Source organism: Callithrix jacchus, chromosome X (assembly GCF_049354715.1).
Source record: "Callithrix jacchus isolate 240 chromosome X, calJac240_pri, whole genome shotgun sequence".
NCBI classification, from domain to species: Eukaryota; Metazoa; Chordata; class Mammalia; order Primates; family Cebidae; genus Callithrix; species Callithrix jacchus.
The window spans coordinates 65,233,348-65,255,440 of record NC_133524.1 but is presented as its reverse complement, the minus strand read 5'-3'; the positions used below and the strand labels follow the sequence as shown (position 1 = coordinate 65,255,440).

At 40.8% G+C, this 22,093-nt stretch overlaps 1 protein-coding gene across 10 annotated transcripts in view; it reads left to right on the top strand.

Annotated features, from left to right (window-relative positions):
• Window positions 1-12,472, top strand: part of OPHN1 (oligophrenin 1) — a 426,354-nt gene extending 413,882 nt beyond the window's left edge. For all 10 annotated transcript variants that reach the window (XM_078363585.1, XM_078363584.1, XM_078363579.1 and 7 more), the window contains 4 exons: window positions 2,014-2,179; window positions 3,233-3,283; window positions 7,290-7,331; window positions 8,567-12,472. In XM_078363585.1, coding sequence (XP_078219711.1) covers window positions 2,014-2,179; window positions 3,233-3,283; window positions 7,290-7,323 — 251 coding nt within the window. In that variant the 3' untranslated portion in view covers window positions 7,324-7,331; window positions 8,567-12,472. The remainder of the gene's footprint in view (window positions 1-2,013; window positions 2,180-3,232; window positions 3,284-7,289; window positions 7,332-8,566) is intronic.
• Window positions 12,473-22,093: the final 9,621 nt, after the last annotated feature.

Genomic DNA, 22,093 nt, shown 5'->3' with positions numbered 1-22,093 from the left:
CAGTGTACTTTATACGGAGTGCCGCTGTGCTGCAGCCCCGGCCCAAACAGCTGCGCCGGCCAAACAGCCGGGCTGGCGGCCCGTGCGGCTCCTACACCTGGGAATCTCCTGGTCTGTGGGCAATAAAGATCCATCTGGAAATGTGGCATCCACTCACCATCTGTGGATTCACTGGGAGCTGCAATCCTGAGTTGGTCCTACAGCGCCATCTTCTCCCTCTCCCTCCCGTTATTTCTTTACACATATATCTTGCTCACCAGAATGGCTAGATGGAAGAATTTTTTTAAAAATGTACATGATAATATATAAGAACTTCATGAACATTTACATGGATGTAAATTACATATACCTACTAGGGTGTTCAGAGGGTTGAGATTTTAGCTGGGTCTTGAGGAATGGTTATAATATACACAAGACATAAGACACATATAGGGCAAGAAGCAGGACAGAGTCTGACACTTACTTACCTCTGCTGTATGCTAGGTATTGTCTAGAGGCCATCTAATTGAGTCCTTAAAATCACTTTGTGAGGAGTGGTTTTCATACTCATTTCCCAGATGAGGAAATTTACAGTCATAGAGGTGAAGTACCTGTCTAGGGTCCCACAACTTGGAAGTAGCAGAACAAGGTCCCAAAGCCATGTCTACACAACTCTAGACTCTGTCTCACTTAGAAGCAAGAGTCAAGGATTTGCCTTAATGGGGTAGTAGGCAGACCAGTTTGACTAGAGTAGAATTGGTAGTTAAAGTCCAGGGATAATGCTTGGGACAAGAATATGAGACCAGTTCATGGAGGGCCTTGATTTTCTGTGAAGGAGTTTAAACTTTTGTCTTCCACATTTTAGAGCTGTTGGGAAAATCTTTAAAGAGCAGAAAACCAGTGTAAAAATACTTAAATTAAATTTTATAATTGTGTTATATGAATTGAATTTAGTATGTTTTTACATTGACTGTAAATATTTTTGTAGAAATAAATGGATTAATATCAAGATCTACTAACACCTTTGCATAGTTGCATACATGTCTATTTCAGTATAGTCTTCATCAGGCCATCCGCACTTTTTGTGAACTTTTTTTTCACTTGGTATTTTTTTGTATGCCTGTTTTTGTTTTGACTTGGTCTAAATTTTTGGCAGTTCACACATAATATGTATTGGTTAAATGCTTGTATGAATTGAATTGTTTGCTTAGCCTTTGTGGTTAGGTATGATTTTTTTCTGATTAGATGCATATTTTTGTGCCAATTTCTTTTTCTTAAGGTTTTTTTTTTTTGACTTTTGGATTATTCCATTTGGGCCTGTTCCCAAAAGCAGATTACTAGATCAACAAGTATGAACTGTCTCATACGTATAATTTTATATTTTATCCACATTGTTCCAGATTACTTGATGCCCTCTAGATAAAATAAGCCCAGTTCACATTGCCACTAGCAATGTGTGAGTTTACCTATTTCACTATAGTCCTACCAGAACCATCTTATTTAAAAAGTATTTATATTTATTTTGTACTAACTGACAAGTAAACTAAAGACACAGAGGCAGGAAGGTGAGTTAGAAGACAACTGTTACAGTCAAAGCCTAAGTGAAAAGGACCTGGATTTCAGTGATGATGAATTTAAGCAATTCAAATTCATTCATCATCATCAGACATTTAGTAAGCACCTACTATGTACCTGGCCCTGCACTAAATGTATTAGTACCTGATTTAATCCTCTCATTATCTCTGTAAGATAATATATTGTGGATCTTTTTTATATAGTTGGGGAAACTGAGACTTAGGGAAATGATATTACACAGCCAAGGTATCTGAAGCTCTAGCATTGGGGTTCAAATATTGACTTTCTGAAGGGACAGCTACCAGAAAAATTACAATTAAAAAGCAAGAGTTGTTAGTTACCAAGAAGAAATGGAGGCCAAGGAAGGTGGCTCAGGTAACTCTCATGTTGTTTGCCTGCTCATGAGTAGTGTTCTATTTGGCTAACCATGCAAGTTCCTGGTATCATTTTCTCTTCCAGGGGATGGTGACAGTTGCAGCAAAGTGCGGCCTCCAGGAGAAAAGCCGACCATCATCCGCCCCCCAGTGAGGCCCCCAGATCCCCCCTGCCGGGCAGCTACTCCCCAGAAGCCAGAACCCAAACCAGATATTGTGGCTGGCAATGCAGGGGAAATCACATCATCTGTGTAAGTAGGGTTGTACCTCAAACTTGACTGAAGGCCTGTCCTAGGCCACTAGGAATGCTTTCAGGATCACCATATTAAGGGTATACAGTGTACAACCCTGGGGCATCCTTCACTTTGTAGTATAGGGAAATACATAGGCCAGCCCTGTTGGGAGTATTCCACTCAATGCTCAAAGCTGAGGGATTTCTCTAAAGCTGAAAACTTTGATTCCTAGTACCTGCTAGGAGACCCATTTTTCTTAGCTTCCTTTATCTCTCCATGGTAATGTGATTACCTTCTGATTTTAGCTTCCTTGACTCAGAACATTTAAAAAAATTTTCTTGTTCCTACTGGTTTTAAAAGTAATTTAATGAACAGATTCGTTCGTTGTACTCATGCTTGAGGCTTTTATTTTAAGCCAAGGGTATGATTTTAAAATTTTTGTTCAGAATGACTTTGGTTCTCCAGAGTGCCTCTTACAGGGTAGGAGCTGAGCTGATGTCCAACAGGCCTTCCTGAGGCTGGGCGGCAAGCTAAGGAACCAGGGAAGGAGCAGGCAGCAGTGTGGGACCACAGCAGTGCTCAGGAACCAGCTTTGCTTGGCCACAATGCGCTTGCCTGTCCTCTCTTTATTGACTGGGACAGCTCTCAGTATTCTGCCTCCTGGTCTTCCTTTTTCTTGTGTTTCTTATTTTCCATAATTGTAAAATTGGAGAAAAAGAAGAACAAAGCCTCTACAGCTTTGACTAATTAGCTAAGATTATTTACAAAAAGCCAACAATTACACTTTGAAATCAAGACTGTTTTCATTTATTTCCCCCAAGAAGAGCATGACTCAGCAACCTACTCAGACCATTCTGAAGCAATGGGGATAAAGAGTGTCAGCTATGGCCTTAGGGGTGCCTATGGAGTCTGGGCCATTTCACATTCAGATGCGTAAGGCCTTTGCCAGCAAAGGCAGAGGCTGGCATTGGTGCTCCGTCTGGTTCAGAGTCTCCTGTCCTTTCTGTTGGCTATTGTTTCTCACACATATACCAAAGCAACTTATGGGACTTGGTTGGCTTCTGTTTACAGAGTGGCTTCCAGGACCAGGTTTTTTGAAACAGCTTCCCGGAAAACAGGAAGGTAAGAGATAGAGGTGACAAAAGAGAAACCAAATTGCCTTTTAATAACTGCATCATTAGCATGCATTTGTGTTCATTCAAGCATTCATTTTGTTTGTTTGTTTCTCTACAGCTGTCTCTGTCTCTCCGTTTGTCACTTTTGCTCCCCTAACTCTGTCTTTCCATCTTTATCTGTCTCTTACCTGTTCACCTGTGTGTCTATTTGTGTCTCTCATATTCTTTTTCTCACTTGGTGACTCTGTCCTTTTTTCTTGAGACAGTCTGACTCTGTTGCCCAGGCTGGAGTGAAGTGTCACCCTCTTGGCTCACTGCAACCTTCGCCTCTCAGGTTCAAGTGATCCTCCCACCTCAGCTTCCCTAGTAGCTGGGACTACAGATTCACGCCATCAAGCCCAGCTAATTTTTGTATTTTCAATAGAGACAGGGTTTTGCCATGTTGGCCAGGCTGTTCTCAAACTCCTGACCTAAGGTGATCCATCAGCCTCAGCCTCCCAAAGTGCTGGGATTACAGGCCTGAGCCATTGCACCCAGCCGATGTCTCTGTCATTCTCAATCTCTTTTTGTCTCTCTCTGTTTGTCTGCCTGTGTTCCCATATCTGTATTTATCTGTTTCTGTGTTTGCATCACTCTGTATGTCTGTTTTTCTCTTCCTGTGTCTCTGTATCTGTTGTCTCTTTGCCTCTCCATTTCTCCATCTCTCTCTTTGCTCCTCTTTCTCTTTTTTCTCTCTCACAAGCACATATGTATGTGCATGCTTGTGTGTGCATGTGCTTGCGAACACACACAAAGCAGTACCTCAAAGACTTTACACCCAATGTGGGTCTATTTTTGATTAGCTTACTTATTTAGGCTCCATTCTGTATTCAAAGGGCAGCTGACAGGGGTATCTGGAATATTACACGCTAACATAAACAGTCTTAGGGCCCCCATTTCAAGGGCAAACACTGGATTTAGGCAATGGTTCTCAAACTGGCTGTACATCTAAGTCACCTAGAAAACATGGAAAAAAAAGTCACATATTCCTGGCTTTCATTCTAGACCCACTAAAACAGAATCTCTAGGAGTGGGACCTGGGAATCTGATATTTTGTTTTATTTTGTTTTTTTTCCCCTCCTTCCCTTTCTTCTTTTCTATTAGTTTGTTATTAAAACTTCTTAAGTGCTGGTACAGACTGTCCAAGGCCTGGAATTTGGGACCCTTTGGTCTAGAACATCTAGAGAAATATTTGGTTAGCCTTCAGGGACTCTTTTGTGAGTTTGTTCCTTGTTGCTTATCAGAGAGCTTGAAATTGTTCTTTCTTCCTAACAGGTGACAGGAGCAGAACTCTTCTAGGTGGTCAGTTAAAAGCAGAACAAGATACCTTTCCCAGCAATGGAGTTGGGGTGGATTTGCTATCCTCTAGTCAAAACTATGGGAACGGACTCAGCAAGACACAGCAGTTCATTCGCGCTCTGCTTGTTAGTGAGCCACCTGGAACTTCAGGCTGGGCCAAATTCTCCTTAGATAATAATTTACCATTTATTCTACCATAACAGATGAAAGTCAGATCAAGGCCCTAGATTTTTCTTGCTGATAGCATGAAGATAAAAGTATTTATCTCAGAAGTTTTTAAAGTAAGCCTAACCAAATAGCTCCCTTGAGAAAAGAAATTAAAAAGAGAGAAGAAGAGAGTCTCAAATATTCTTAATAATGTGGCCTATCCCTCCCTGGAATATGCCACTTTAGAAATAAATAGCAAGGAAGCAGAACAATATAAACTGGAATGAACTGGATATGCCTACAGGAAGGCTTTTTAGAGGAGGTGATATGTGAGCTGGGGCTTGAAAAAAGAACAGAACTAGACAGGAAAATGTTGGGGGGGGTGGGTATTGACCTGCAAGCTTGGACAAGAAACAAAGGCATTGAGAAGGGAATATGTAAGAACCATGAACAAAGTCCAATAGAATTGTTAAGGCAGATAGACTTACAATAGGGAAGCTATAACCAAACTTGTCTTGAGAGCATGAGAAGATTAGTAGCCACTACCAATAGGTTATCAGCCAGTGCTCAAGGAGGCCTTAGATCAACCACAACCTACAAAGACTATGGCTAAAGCCGGCACTTCAGGCTAGTGTATCACTCTACCCACACTATGTCTGGGCTTCCAGAACCTCAGTTTAATCCTGTTCTTTATTCCTAGATTCCATTTTGGCAGGAATGTAGGTAAGACCAAAGTAGGTACACCTGCTCTCCATTATGTCATGAGCTACCATCCTGGGTACCCACGGGGTCCTCCCACTCAGCATCCACATAGGGAAAGCATCCCTTCCATCTAGGTCTCCACCTTATAACCACCACTTGCAGCAGTGCTTCCATAGGCTGGCCTCTGATCAAGATCCTCAGACCAGTCACACAGTCAGCCCCATCTATGGTCATTGTTGCTAAGTTCTTCTCTCATCTCTAATGAAAATAATGATCTTTTTAACCTTTATCTTGCCCCTTTTTGGTCCCCATTTGTATACCTGATTGTAGCCTAGTATTTGAATGACATCACTCCCTTACTCATTTCCCTTACACGATTAAAACAAAAATAACTCAAAAGAAAATGAGTAGTGACACATCAAGAAAAGAAAGGAGGGGAGGACACTTCAAAGAGGCCAAACAGCTTATGGTTTCAGAAGTGATTAGTGTTCTACTTTGGCTAGAATGTGGGAGTGAAAAGAGCGAAGCTTAGCTGGAGGTAGATTAGAAAGATGGATTAGAGCTAGATCATGAAAATTGTATAACATACTAAGGTTCTTGGTCTTTATACTGCAGTCCATATGCAGAGAAGCCATAGAAATGGTAGAAGAATTTTAAGCATGACAGTACACATTCTGAGCTGACCAAATTGTAAAAAGATCACTTTAGTAGTGGGAAAGATAGATGGGAGAGTAAACACTGGAGACCAGTTAAGGAGACTAATTGTTCTGGCAAGAGTCAGGGAGCCCTGGAATATGGCATTCCCAGTGGGAATGGAATAGAAAAGAAAGATTTGAGAAAGGCTCAATAAGATCTTGCTAAGATTTCAAACATGGAACATTGATGAACTGAGAAAGAGAAAAGTCTAACTTGGGTACTTAAGTAGATGGTACAGTAATTAATCATGGAGAAGCAGGTTTTATGGGAAAGGTTCTGTGCTCAATTTTGGACACAGTGGTTTTGAAGACACAGTTGTTAAATTGATAAAAAATTTAAAAAGACACTTTGAGACTTGGGTAGAGATGTTCAGTGGGTAACTGGAACTTAGGCTAGTAGTTAGAGCTAGACATACATATACATAGATTTTGAGGTAGATCTGTGATTATAGCCACTATAGAAGTGGCTATAATAGCCCCCCTGAGGAGTAAGTGTAAACAGACTGGAGTAAGTGTAAACAGATCATCCAAGGAGTAAGTGTGAACAGACTGGAGAGAAGAGAAAAACAGAAGACTGTGGACATAGCCCTGGGACCAGCTGTTGTACGGAATGCTCTGGCCACATTATAGTGGGTTTCATTTGCCAAGATTTTCTCTTCTCCAAGCTGTCCCTAGACAAGGGTAATTTAGAACTAATCCAAGAACAGCAAGAGGCTGGACAAGATTGGTTGGTTCTTCTAGGCAAAGGAGGATTCACCTTTAACATGGTACTTCTCCCTTATCCCTGTTAGAGATCATCACAGAATGTAGTTTGTGGTCTGGAGCCTACTTCTCTGGGTTCTCCAAGCTTCCCTGAGTTCTCCAAGCTTCCCATAGTCTGGAACTCAGAGAATTGTTCTGGCGCCTGAAAGATGTCTTCACATCTAGAATTCTGGGCTCTTTAAGCCTGCCAGAGAAGGAGCTCCAACTATAGGCATGGAGCTAGATGATTTGAAACATCTGGGCTGAATCACTTCTCCATTTTAACAATGGCCTCTTAAGCACTGGCTTGGAAGTTTCCCTCATTCTCTCAATTTGCCTTTCCAGTCCTGATTTCTAGAATCTTAGTGAAATGTCTTTCTTTATCCACAGTTCTCAAGGCAGACTTCCTGGAGATGAAAGTTGAGGCTGCAGGTATGTAGTCCCCGTCCCCAATTACAGAACCTTGTTCCATATAAGCCTTCATTGTGGGATCTGATATTGTGAGGACTGGAATAACAGGTAGATCAGAAGTGTGGGAACTCACCTCTGTGCCTCAGTACATTACCCTGTCACTGCATGACCTTACATTTAGTGCCTTTCAATTCCAAGGTTTTGTGTGACTTGAAGTCACCTTCCTCTTTTGTTTCTTTTCTCCTAGCCAAACTATAGTGCGTTTTTACAGACTGCCTTTGAATCAAATTTATAAGAATCCTAGGCTGCGACATTTTGGGAAAGTACATTTTCTTCTCTGAGCCTCAGTTTCCCAGTTTGTAAAATGAGAAGGTTGGAACCTTCTAACTCTGACACCTCTTAGTTCTTTAAGGAAACCAGTAACCTCCTTTTTGATATTATAACAGGTACCAAGAGGCTACCTTATTATCTGTAGATGGATTCATTCCTGCAGACCAAATAATTATTTTAGTCTTAGCCACCTGAACCTTCATTCTTAGTCCTTTATGTTTGTCCAATGCAAAGCACTTTCACATTTATTATTTTATTTGATCCATACCACATGCCAGGAGAAGGGAGGATAATATGTGTTCCAACTCAACAAATAAAGGAACTGAAGTTCAGATGGGATAAGAGACTTGCAAAGGTCACAGGAGACCCAGAGGTCAGGGAAATTCCTTTCTGTACCATAGGAGTTTTGATTGTTTGACTCTCAGATTGCTGGCCTGATGTGACCTGATACACACATAAATGAGATCCAAGTATCTGGAGCATGGCTTTCCATGTGCTCCCTAACCTTTTTTTGCCCTGTCACTGCCAGTCCTCAGAGGTTTATGGGTGGATGAGCTTCTCCTTATCAGCCCCTATGGAGGTAAAATCCCTGTTGAAAGGAAGTTTGTAGTTATTCTACAGCCATAGAAGTAGTGGGCAGTAATCTCAGAGGTTCTAGTATCAGACTTCTATTTCTCCAGGTAGATTCTGGGGAATTCGAGTTGAGGTCAAAGGCACAAAGGGTCCATCCCCGGTCATAACACCATCCTAGGCCTGTTTCATGAAATCTGACTTCTAAGAGCCTTTGCCCAGCAATCCGCTGTTGCTCAGAAGATGAACTACTAATTATAGGCTTAACTACCTACCAAGAGAGGCCCCACTAATCAGTGGCTGTTAGGTACTTGACCAGTCCTTGCTAATTCCCTACTTTCTTCTTTCTCTTTCAGGTTTTAGAAGCCTTGGCCTCAGAGGACCTTCTCCAGGTTCTGAAAGGGTCTTTCTTCGTCAAACCTTTGTGTGCAGAGTCATTTTGTGTTGAAGAGCAGCTCCTTCCTGGCATTGCACTTTCAGCTCTCTCTCTGGGAGGCCATAAAATAAGGCGCATATGTCCTAGACAGGTGTTTATGTCTCCTTTGTATTCAGTCTTTATCCCCTCAGAGGTCTCTGTTGCATTCCTGTAACACTGTGAAGAGCTGGACTGCCTCAAGCCAGACTCTGCTGAAACCAAGATATCCACTTACCTGAGTTGAAGAGGGCAGCTCAGTTTTCAACTCTTCCCTGAACTTCCTGCTTTCTGAGAGGGCCGTTGAACTTTGAGAGATTTGGGGCTGAAGACTGATCTCAGGGGTCTTACCTTGAACTGAAGGCCACTTGAGTTGGGGCCCTTGCTACCTTGTTTGGAGGGGAGTAGGAATGTTTGCTGAACATTGGAGAATCTCAACATGTCTCCTACTGAGGACATGGACACTGGTGTCAGGTCGGCGCTCTAGTGCTGCACTATGTTTTCAAAAGCCTGTCTGCTTCTGCGGGGCCAGACAGCTTGAGTGATGCCCCCACAGCCCCTCCATGTGGACTTAGGAAGGTGGCCTTCCTGCTGTTCCATACAGCCACTTAGGACAAATCTGCAAAGCATGTTTTGCATGTCAAAGCCTAGGTCTATTTGGATTATTCTTTCTCCTGTTTTTTCTTGACAGATTCCTTTACAAGCAATCAAGAAACAAACAGAAGCTGAATACATTTCTTTAAAAAAGGGAGACTGGGTTTCGCCCTACAGGAGTTCTGTATTAGGGTCAAATGCTAGAAAAATTGTTAAGGTGGATTGAGGCCAGGTAGCTATCACTGTTGCTTCATGTTTGCCTTCTGCAGATTAACACTTTTATCTCCTGAAAGGAGCAGTTCTTAACTCAGTGTCCATGGACTCAGAAACTCCATGATGCCCCTGAGGTAGTATGCACAATTCCATGACACCATGCCTTTTCTGGGAAGATGGTCCATAATATTCTACTAAATTTCAAATGGGCTCATGACCCAAAAAAAGTTCAGAGCCACAGCCCTTGACTAAAAGACTCTTTTTACAACCCATATAAGCCCTTGATTGGAAGGGCTTTTCAAAATCATTTAGTCTAACCCCCCAGTCTCCAGTTGGGGGGAACTGAGGCAGAGCAAGGTAGTGATCACACCAGGACAAGATCTCAGGGCCCTGGGCTCCTGTGCAAGGTTCTTTTCATTATATCACACATACCTAGCAAGGGACCTTGTGGTTTGTGGCTTTAGTGGCCATCATTTCTTGAGTATTTGCCACCAAGTGAAAAATGTTAAGACATAAGCCCCTGGTCCCTTTCATTTACTTTCTCTGTTATTGGAAAGAAACTAAAAATTAGTGTAATGGGGCATAATCTGAGGAATGGACATTTCTAATTCCTGTTTGTTGAAGGGAAGCTGCTGGAAAGAGCATCAGTACTTGTTTCTATGCAGGCGCCTGGGCTGTAGCTTGTCTGTAGAGTCTGTATAATTATAATGTTGCGCAGTGTGAGGGAAGGAGCTTTCCTACAGGCACTCTTCTACCAGGGCCCTGCTAGTGCACTGAATATAGTACTGAGAGAGAAGCCTAGATAAAAAGATAGTGAGTGCATGCACACTCGTGCGTAAACCCACTCTGAGATGCATTTGGAACAGTTACCGAAAGCAGTAGTCATTCTCAAGGCTGAATTCCAAACATTGTTTATTGGTGAGTTAGGAACATGTAAGGCTAAGTACACTGATGGCCTTTTTGAAAGTAATTGAGTGGAAACTTGATGCCATTCTAAAGGCATGTTCAAGTGGCCCCATTGAACCCTCTCCACTATACCCAGTCTCTAGGGCCAGGTTCCTAAGAAACCGGGAGTCAAAGAGCCAAGTAACTAACCATCATTTCACTTCCTGCTTGCCCCCGACAGGAGTCTCTGTGAGGCCTTACTGGCCTCACCTAGGATTACTTTTTGAGCCCTGGTCTCAGGGCTGTGGCCTCCCTGCTCTATCCTGAATAAAGTAGACAGGTGTGCAGATTTTGGCCACAAAAACAGGGTTAGCAGGGCCTCAGTCCCTTTAAAGAGACATGGTTTGACTCTGGTTTTCTTGGGGGAAAATACCACTATCACCAATACAACAAACATTGGAAGATTATTGAGAGCCCTAGAAAACTGCTGTGGTCTCTTTGGAAGATAGGTCCCAGAAATGTCATGAAATGGCTGTGTGTTGCCTGGGACACAGATGAAGGGCCTATCTTGAAGAGCTTGGGACTACCAGTCTGCCTGGAGGCCAGGGAGCAGTGGCTGAGTAGCTCTGCCCTTGCTCTGGTCTATACCTTAAGAATGTCAAAGAATGAATCTCAGCGCCTCCCTTGGCACTCTGACTTAAAGTGCAAAAAGCTTCTGTGGCAAGGCATGCTATCATGGAATGAGACTGGCTTGGCCTAGGCTTGACAGATGGGAAGTCATTTTGCAGAGACAATGGGAAGAGGGTGATCATAGAAGAGTGGCAGCTGTAGGAAATTATCAACGGACTTTGGCCAGCAGGTTACAGAAACTAGCAATGGATGAACTGAAAGTGATGAACTGGCAGGGATAACAGAGAACCTAACATTTATTAGGCACATATTTATTAAGTGCTCATTGTTTCGTATACATGCAAATATTCCTCTCATTTTACAGAGAAAGAAATTATGGCACAGGGGGCTAAAGGAACCAACCCAAGGGCACATTGAATGTAAATAAAAGAATCGTGATTTGTATCCAGGCCTCTCTTAGCCCATGCTGTTTTCCCTTTGCCACACTGTGTACGTGTTTGTTCCACATTGCCAGAGTTGGCATGACTCTTGTCTGCCTAACAAAATATTGAAAGGCTAACATTTGAAGGAGGGAGGGGATGCAGGTTCAGCTTATAGGGGAATGCAAACTGGGCTGGAAGATATTCCTGAGTTAGGCTTTCTCTTATTCAGCTTACCTGTTTAGTAATGTTTTTAAGATGATCATCTAATTTTATTTTGTGAAGTGAAAGATTTGTGTTTTAGTTGGTAATTGTTAAATCCTTGACTTGCCATTTTTCAAAAAGTAAAAAGGTCCTCACAGGTGTCTCTGTACTTCGCCAAGTTTGTAGCCTGGGCAGTTTCAGTTTTAGCCTAAGTGAATGGTGACATCCACACATGCAATTATAGAAGCAGAAAAGGTCTTGGTGCCTCTGCAGTACTTGATGTGTTGGGGTCAAATCTCTACAAATTTTCTGTAGTGATAGCAATATCAAGAGATGGCTTACAAAAAGAAATATTGAATTTTTATTTTTGAAGTTTTTGTTTTTAAAAAAGTTGGGGATGTTTAGCCACTGAGGGGCAAAACTCAGCATCTAATTTCAATAATAGTGTCATGCAGAGTACTTCTAATGTAATTGGTTATCATGGGAAAGTATTCTTTGTTCAAGAAGTTTTTTGATTCTATAATAACTAGAGCAAATAAAGTAGTAAAAGAAGAAGTAGTTCTGTGACTAGGAAAAAATTGCTTTTGAGAGAACGTAGATCAATTATACTACTTTTAAAGTAGCTGCAGATAAGTGGTCTGGACACATTAAAAGCCCAGAAAAAAACCTCAGAAATCATAGAAAATTTCAGAGAGTATCAAGATACCTGAAAGATAAGTTTTTGATAAAGAAAAGCCTTCATTTTCCTTGGGGGAAATGAAGCACTTGATGCCAGGAACATTAGAAGAGGGCTAGAAAGATTGCCTGTGTGAAAGACATATGCTACATCAAAATAATAAAACAGATGAGATCCTGGGGCTCATTCATGTGACTTTCAATAAAGTATGTAGACTGTCTAATATAAATGGCCTCCATCTCCAGTTTTGTCATGGAAACAATCTTTGAGCATATCAGGCATGATGATACGAGGAACCACTGCTACCTACTGCTTGTGTTGACTTCTACAAATCTAAGGAAACTTAGGTAAAGAGTTCTTTTGCACCTAGGAGTCTCCATTTACAGTCTGCTTTGAACAATGGCCTCGCAGTTCCCTCAGGCTTCACAACATCATTGTCCCTCAGGTGACAAGCCCATTTTACAGATAAGGCAACTTGAGGCTCAGGGAGCAGAGAAATAATTTGTCCAAGATTACACCGCTAGGTTAACTGGAAACTACAGACGCCTTCCCATGTCCATTTCTAATACAGCGCACAGTCCCCAGTATTAAAGAAAAATCCCAAAGGTAAATGGAGAAGATTCCTAGAAACAGGAATGATAAACATCTTCAAGTCTTGCTACTCAAAATGTGGTTTGTCATTAGCCTTGGCAAAAGCATTACCTGGGAGCCTACTAGAAATGCAGATTCTCAGGACCCACTCCAGCATCTGGAATCAGAATCTGTGCTTTCACAAGATCCCCAAGAGACTCCTATGCCCATTAAAGTATGAGAAGCAGATACGAGGTATTTGAGACAGCAAAGCAGCTTGAGGAAGGAGTCTTTTTGGTGAGACAAAGACCAAAAATGGTGGATAAGTATATGATCTGGTATGTTGGGAGTTGTTACAAAGATTGAGTCCATACCTTCCTGCTTCTTGCATTCCTTTGTACATGTGCTTTGCTGACAAAGTTTCTCCACCTCAAAGAATAGTGAAACCAGCCTGGGGAATAAGAAGACTGAAAAGTACTTGGCTTTCAAATCTCTGAGCAGTAGAAGTAGTGCAAAGACAAGATGAGGCCATGGGAAGAGCTCCTTTCAGGAGCCCTCACAGTCCAGAATCAGCTCTATTGTTGCCTCCCCTTAATGTTGAGCAAATCCCTCTCCCTCTCTAGGCCTCAAATTCTCTGCCTTTAAACCAGGTACTTTCAAAGGGTCTTTTCGGCTTTGATATTCTGTTATTTTAAGGTGTTAATTATACCACAGCCTACATTGTAATGAAAACATGGGCAACTCCACTGGCTTTTTTCTGGCCCATTTCACATCTTCATTTTACATAAGAAGGGGTAATTCAGGAGGCAAGTTCACAGTCATAGTAAAGCAACATGAATGGAAACCATAGGGAACTAGAAGGGTCATGACTCTAGTTAGCCAGCCTGAAATTGACCAGTATTTTAATTAAAGTATAACAAGGCATCCAAACTGCTTTGAACAAGCTGCTGCTTCATATCCCATACTGACAAATCAATTTATATATTCTAAGTAAGCTTTACTTTGAATGATTTGTAAAATAAACTCCTCTGACTTGGGCCTTTTGAGGGGGCAAAAAGGGCTTATAAAACCGGAAATACTACCGCTCCCCACAGCTACCACTCATCTTCAGGTGATTCTGATTCGCATTAGTTAAAGACCACCACTATAACCTAATCAATTAAGAGACGGAGAAACATACTGAGGGAGGGTAAGGGACTTGCTTAAGGCCACACACCAAAGCCAAGGACAGAAAACAGGTGCTCAGAGTACTACTAGTACAAGGGTTTTTCAACACTACTTTTTTGGGTGCTCACCAGTATCAAGACACCTGTTTCCAGTGGCAGGGCGCACAATGGGGAGGACTGAAAGGTTTCCCATCTGGGTGCTTTGTTTTCATGCTGATCGCTTCATTTGAGCCTTAACAGCCTATCATCTGGTCAAAGGAACAGGTAAGGCCAAGTACACTGAGAACCGTTTTGAAAGTAATTGCGTAGAATCTTGAGTCTAAATAGAATTAAGGATGATTATCCCCATTTTAATGACGCTCAGAAAGGTGACATAACTTACTCAAGGTCACATAGGTGAGAAACCGATTGTGCCCTAGGTTGTCAGATTTCTTCTATGCTGCCCTGCTTCTCTAGGGAGGACAAGCAGCACTCCAAGCCCTCAGCTCTTCTGGGAAATGTTAGGAGCTGGAAGCTCTTAATTGCTTCGGTCAATTGCTTCAAAACATTATTTTTTTCCTTTTGTAATATATAACAGTTGCCTGACTTAAAACTTTGCAGAGCATCCATAATTTCCCTTATATCATTTTCTCCTCATAATATCCCCCTAAGGTTGGAAGGACAAGGTATTTTTGCCCCAATTAGACGGATGTACGAGTTGAGACCAGAAGCACTGTATTAGTCTTCCTTTACTGCTATAACAAATTATCACAAGTTTAGTAGCTTAAAAAAATCACATATTTATCTCACAGTTTCTGTAGGTCAGAAATATGGGATAGCATGGCTGGATTTTCTGCTTATGGTCTCACTGAGCTAAAGCCAAAGTATCAGCCAAGCCTGTGGTTGTTGTCTTTAGCTTAGGGCCTCTCTTCCAAGCTCACTACATATCTATCTTCAAGCCAACAGCACTTTGGTTCTTTTGCTTTCTCTTCTCTTGCATCTCTCTGACTTTCCCTCTTCTGCTTCTGCTGTTAAGCCCTCGCCCTTTCATTGGGCTGATTTCATCAGGTTCACCCCAGTAATCCAGGATAGTCTCCCTATTTTAAGTTCAATAGTAACATTAATCAAATCTTCAACATTCTTTTTGCCATGTAATCACAGTCATGGGGAGTAGGACATAGAATCTTCTTAGGGGCCATACTAGCTGCTTACAACAGGCATGAAGTAGCTGCGAACAGAAGTCCTGCCTTTCAGTCTGAAGACACATGGTTGTGAAACCTTAATCTTTGAGAAGAATAAAATGATCATTTACATGTCACCTACATGGGCGGTTAGAAACCCCATTCAACCTCTCCCATCTCTCAAATACACACAGAGACAATTCGGGCAGCACATCAAAGGAAGTGGTAGCAGGAATGCAAGGGGGTATATTTAGCAACTGATGGTATTCCTAAATAGTATCTTGATGCTGGGGACCAGTCACTTAATTAGTCTCCTATCTAGGTCCTGGGGGAAAGGGGGAGAAGCAGTTTCCCCAAAGGCCAAAGATGAGAAGTATGCTTCCCATTGATGTATCTCATGGCCATTACAGCTAACACTTATGTGGTGTCTACTACAGGACAGATGTGTTTCTTAGTGCTTTTCATGGGTTTACTGAATTTGTTCATTTTAGTAACATTCCTATGAGGTAGGTACTGGTATTAGCCCCAGTATTAGGTGAGAAGACATGGAATGTTACAGCATTTGCCCAAGTACTTGTAATCAGGAAATGGGGAATATAGGATTCAAATTCAGACCATTCCCTTACCTAATCACCCGGGAAAATTTTAATCCACCAACCTGGGGAAATTCTCCTAGAGGATAAATTGAAGCCAGGTTGATTTCATAGTTCCTCATACCTTTGATCCTCCAAGCTTGCCCTTGGGGTCCTGGCATTCTGGCAGCACAAATCAGCATTGCTGAGGCTCCTGAAGGATTATTTTAAATTTAGAGAATTACTAGGTTTTATAAGGCAAATAGAATGCAAATTGAAGGTGATAGGTCTTTTCTCAGAGACCGGAAGTAAAGGAGACTGTTAGTGCAGGTTGGGTGGCCCCAGGAATGCCCTCTTTAGAGCAGTATTATCACTTGGGGGCTTCCCATGATATATGGATCTTCCTAATAGTTTTTAATATTAGTGTAAAATTCAAAATAAGTGTTGGTTATTCTTTGTGTGTTGATACATAATTTGTAAATATATTTTGAAGTACATGTGATATATTGTTATGTGCATAAAATGTGTAATGATGAAATCAGGGTATTTAGGATATCCATCACCTTGAGCATTTATCATTTTGATGTGTTGAGAACATTTCAAGTTCTCACTTTTAGTTATTTGAAAATACATTGTTAACTAGTCACCCTACTCTACTATCAAACATTAGAACTTATTCCTTTTATCTAGCATATGTTAGTACCCATTAACCAAACTCCTTTCATCCTCCTCTCCCTCACCGTCCTTCCCAGCCTTTGGTAACTATCATTCTACTCTCTACCTCCATGAGGTCAACTTTATTAGCTCCCACATATGAGTAAGTGCATGTGATACTTGTCTTTCTGTGTCTGGCTTAACACAGTGACTTCAGGATCTATCCATGTTGCTGCAAATGAAAAAATTTCATTTTGTTATGGTCAAATAGCATTCCATTGTGCACATATATCACATTTTATCCATTCATCCATTGGTGGATGTCAGGTCTCCATATGCAAGCCTGGATCCTGAAAGTCTGAAGTCCTGCTTGCCTTGGCTAATGTTTCCCACCCCCACCTGCATTCGCTATTGTCCCTAATTGTTCGGCAGTGGGGCTTCCCCGGACAAGCCCTCACCCAACCCTGCCATCTTAACTGTTCTTATGATGATGTCAATACCTCTTACCCAACCCTGCTCTTGTAATTTAACTTGTGATCATGTATACTCCCTTGCTCCTACCCCCCACCTCCGTAACTGAACTTACTCTGCAACATCTCCACCCCCCAAAAAACTACCCAAACCTATAAAACCAACTCCTATCCCATTGCCCTTTGCTAATGCTCTTTTCAGCCTTAGCCCACCTGCGCCCAGGTGAATAAACAGCTGTGTTGGTAACACAAAGCCAGTTTGGAAGGTCTCTTCATTCAAAGCGCGTGTTTTTTAACAGTGGACACTTAGGTTGATTTCATATCTTGGTTATTGTGAATAGTGCCTTCTTGATTTTTCTTTCAGCTATTGTTTCTTTTTCTTTCTTCTTTCTTTCTTCTTTCTTCTTTCTTTCTCTCTCTCTCTTCCTCCTTCTTCCCTCCCTCCCTCCCTCCCTTCCTTCCTTTCTTCCCTCCTTTCTTCCTTCTCTTTCTCTTTCTCTGTCTCTTGCTTTCTTCCTTTCAACAGGGTCTTACTCGGTCACCCAGACTAGAGAGAGTGGTGGTGTGATCATGGCTTATTGCAGACTCAACCTCCCTGGGCCCAAGCAATCTTCCAGCTTAGCTTCCTAAGCAGCTGGGACTATAGGCACATGCCACCACCACACCTGGCTAATTTTTTATATTTTTTGTAGAGACAGGGTTTTGCCATGTTGCCGAGGCTGGTCTCAAACTCCTAGGGTGAAGCCATTTGCCTTCCTCAGCCTCCCAAGGTGCTGGGATTATAGGCGTGAGCCACTGCACCTAGCCTCAGTTCTTTCTTTATTGATGTATAGAAATAGTAATGATTTTTTATGTTGATTTTGAATCCTGCAACTTTAGTGAATTTATCAGTTCTAAGAGATTTTTTCTTTTTATGGAGTCTTTTAGTTTTTCTAAATAGAAAATTGTGTCATCTGCAAATTAGGACAATTAGACTTCCTCTTTTCCAATTTGGGTGTCATTTATTTCTTTCTCTTGCCTGATTGCCATTGCTATGACTTCCAGTACTATGATGAATTGGAGTGATGAAAGTGGATGTCGTTGTCTACTTCCAGTTCTTTGGCAGAAGGCTTTCAGCTTTTCCCCATTCAGTACAATGTTTGCTGAAGGATTGTCATATGTTTTATTATGTTGAGGTACGTTCCTTCTATGCCTTGTTTGTTGAGAGTTTGTATCACGAAGAGATGCTGAATTTTATCAGATACTTTTTCTGCATCTCTTTAAATGATCATGTGGTTTTTGTCCTTCATTCTGTTGATGTGAGATATCGCATTTATTGATTTGTGTGTGTTGAACCACACATATCCCTGGAATAAATCCCACTTGTTCATGATATATTATATTTTTGATGTGATGTTGGATTCAGTTTGCTAGTATTTTGTTTAGGATTTTTATGTAAATGTTCATCAGGGATATTGGCCCGTAGTTTGATGCTTTTGTTGTATCTTTGTCTGGTTTTGGTATCAGTGTAATGATGGCCTTATAAAATGAGTTAGGAAGAATTCTCTTCTTTTCTATTTTTTGGGGGGATAGTTTGAGAAATACTGGTGTTAGCTCTTCTTTATACGTTTGGTAGAATTTGGCACTGAAGCCATTGGGTCCTGAGCTTTTCTTTGTTGGGAGTTTTTGTTTGTTTGTTTTCTGATTCAATCTTGTTACCTATTGATCTGCTGAGGATTTCTATTCCTTGTTGATTCAGTCTTGTACACTGTCTGTGGCTAGGAATTTGTCAATTTTCTCTAGGTTTTCTAGTTGGTTGGTATATGTTTGTTCTTTGTATATCTGTCATTTCAGTTATAATGTTTCCCTTTTCATTTGTGATTGTATTTATTTGGATCTTCTCTCTTTTTTGGTTAGTCTAACAACCGGTTTATCAATTTTGTGTATTTTTAGAAAACCAATTTTCATTTAGTTTGTCCTTTCTATTTTTTTTTTTTTTGCCTCTATTTTGTTTAGTCCTCCTCTGATCTTCATTGTTTCTTTACCTATGCTAATTTTGGGTTTGGTTTGTTCTTGCTTTTCTAGCTCCTTCAGTTGCATCATTAGGTTGTTTATATTTAAAATCTTTCTCCTTTTTTGATGTAGGTATTTATTCATCATACCACCACTTTTGTTGTATCCCATAGGTTTTGGTACGTTTCCATTTTCATTTGTTTCTAGAAATTTTAGCATATCCTTCTTAATTTCTTTGTTGACCCAGTAGTCTCACTCAGGAACATGTTAGTTAATTTTCATGTATTTGTATGACTTCCAAAGTTTCTCTTGTTATTGGTTTCTAGCTTTATTCTTCTGAGATGATATCTGATATGATTTTGATTTTTAAAAATTTTTTGAGACTTGTTTAGTAGCCTGAGATATGGTCTATTTTGGAGAATATCCCACATGCTGATGAAAAGCAAGTGTATTCTACAGCTGTAGGATAAAATGTCTTGTAAATGTCTGCTATGTCCATTTGGTCTAAAGTGCAGTTTAAATCCAATTTTCTTTTTATTTTCTTTCTAAATGATCTGTCTGTTGCTGAGAGTGAGGTGTTGATATCCCCACTATGATTATACTGGAGTCTATCTTTCTATTTTGATCTAATAATAATTGCTTTTTCTATCTGGTGGCTCCAGTGTTGGGTACATATATATTTAGAACTATATCCTTTTGCTGAATGGGTTCCTTTATCATTATATCGTGACCTTTTGTTCTCTTTTGTCTCTTTTTACAGTTTTGACTTTAAGTCTGTTTCATCTGATGTAAATATTGCTACTCCTGCTCATTTTTGGTTTCCATTTGCATGTGTCTTTACAGGTGAAGTAAGTTACTTTTTGTAGAGAGCATGTAGTCGGGACACTTTTTAAATCCATTCGCCAGTCTATATATTCTAAGTGGAAAATGTAATCCATTTACATTCAGTGTTATTATTTATATGCAAGTACTTATTCCTTTCATTCTATTAGCTGTTTTCTGATTGTTTTGTATATCCTTTCTTCCATTCATTCTCCCTTTTTTATCATTGTGTTTTAGTGATTTTCTGTAGTGGTGACATTTGAGTCATTTCTCTTCTTCATTTGTATGTTTCCTTTACCAGTAAGTTTTATACTTTTGTATGTCTACATGATACCAACCTTTTGATTCCAGGAGGCTCCTTTATGCATTTCTTATAGAGCTAGTCTAGTGATGATGAATCTTCTCCGTTTTTGCTTATTGAGGACGTCTTAATTTCTCTTTCACTTATGGAGGATGACTTTGCTGGATATAGTATGCTTCCCTGTCAGGTTTTATATCTTTCTTTCAGCACTTTGAATATATTGTTCCATTATCTCCTGGCCTGTAAGGTTTGTGCCGAGAAATTCACTGTTAGTCTGATTGTCCTTCCCTTATATATGGCTAGATACTTTTATCTTGCTGTTTTTAGAGTTCCTTCTTTGTCTTAGATTTTGACAGTTTGAGTATAACGGGTCAGGGAAATAACCTTTATAGGTTGTATCTATTTGGGAACTCTGGGCTTTCTGTATTTAGATGTCTCAATTTCTTGCTAGACTTTGGAAGTTGCCAGTTATTATTTCATTAAATAGGTTTTCTATGCCACCGATCTTCTCTTCATCTCTGGAACACCCAAAGTTTCAACATTTGGTCACTTTGCAATGTTCTGTACATTACATAGGCCTTCGTCTTTCCTTTCTGTTCTTCTTATTCTCCCTGTTCTCTCTTTTTGCCCAACTGGGCTATTTTGAAAGACCCATCTTCAATTTCTGAAATTCTTCTCTTTGATCTAGTCTGTTGTTAAAGCTCTAAATTGTATATTTTTCCATTTATTGCAGCTTTAGATTGTATTTTTTTTCAGTTTGTTGAATTCTTTAGTTCCAAGTTCATTTTTATAATATCTGTCTCTCTGGTGAATTTCTCCTTCATATCCTAAATTATTTTTATGATTATTTTATTTATCTGTGTTCTGTTGTATCTCACTGAGCTTCTTTAATATCAATGTCTTGAATTCTTTTTAAGGGACTTTATAAATTTCTTTTTCATCGGAATCTGTTGCTAGAGCATTATTGTTGCTTTTTTCTGGAGGTGTCATATTTCCTTGCTTTTTCTTATTTCTTATATCCCTTTGTTGATATATGTGAAAGTGGTGTAGCAATTGCTTCTTCCAGTTTATTTGGTTTGCTTTAATACAGGAAGACTTTTTCTGTAGATGTATTTATGATGTTGGTATGGTGCTTTAGGTCTGATTCTGAGTGTGTGCACTAGTGTAGTGTGTTAGCCCATTTTGTTACAGCTATTCCTGTAAAGGAATAGTTGGGAGTGGGTAATTTATAAGGAAAAGGGATTTATTTTCATTCATGGTTCTGAAGACTGTATAGGAAGCATGGTGTTGGCATCTACTTCTGGTGAGGCCTCAAGAAGCTTAGAATTCTGACAGAAGGCAAAGGGGGAGCAGGCATGTCATATGACAAGAGAGGGAGTAAGAGAGAAAAAGGAGGAGGTTCCAGGCTCTTTTATACAACCAGCTTTCATGTGAACTAATAGAGTGAGGAGACTCATTTATCACCAAGCCATTTATGAGGGATCCTCCTTCATAACCCAGACACCTCCTACTAGGTCACACTTCAACATTGGGGATCACATTTCAACATGAGATTTGGAAGGGACGATACATCCAAACTATATCATGTAGTCTCTGTATGGACCATGAACACTGTCAGTGGTATCTGTGCTTTTGTCAGCAGTTTAGGCTACAATTGTTAATGGAGCCTTCCGGAGATGGGAGGACAGGTGAGTCAGTTGTCAGGTCCAAGTGGTTGCAGCAGTAGGCCAAGTGAGCTTGTCATTGGGCCCCCAGGCAGTATACATGGACATTAGTGTTAGCAAATCCAGGTGGGCTAATTTTGGGGCCTCAGGCAGTTTGCTTGGGTCCCAGTAATTACAACCATAGGCCAGGCGGATTGGTGAGTCCTTGGGCCCCAGAGCAGCATACATGGTGTGGGTAATGGTCATTTTGGTGGCAGGGCAGCCCTTGGGCTCTCAGGCAGCACTCACTAATGTTAGTGGTAGCTGCTCTGAGCTGGGTGGGCGATTCCCCAGGTTCCCAAATGGAGTGTGTGGATGGGTGCTAACAGTTCTGATGGCGGCAGGCTGGGAAGCTCATCCTTGAGCCAACAGGAAGACTGTCCAGATTCCATCAGTGACGGATGAAGCAGAACAATTCCCAGACCTCTGGACAGCATGCT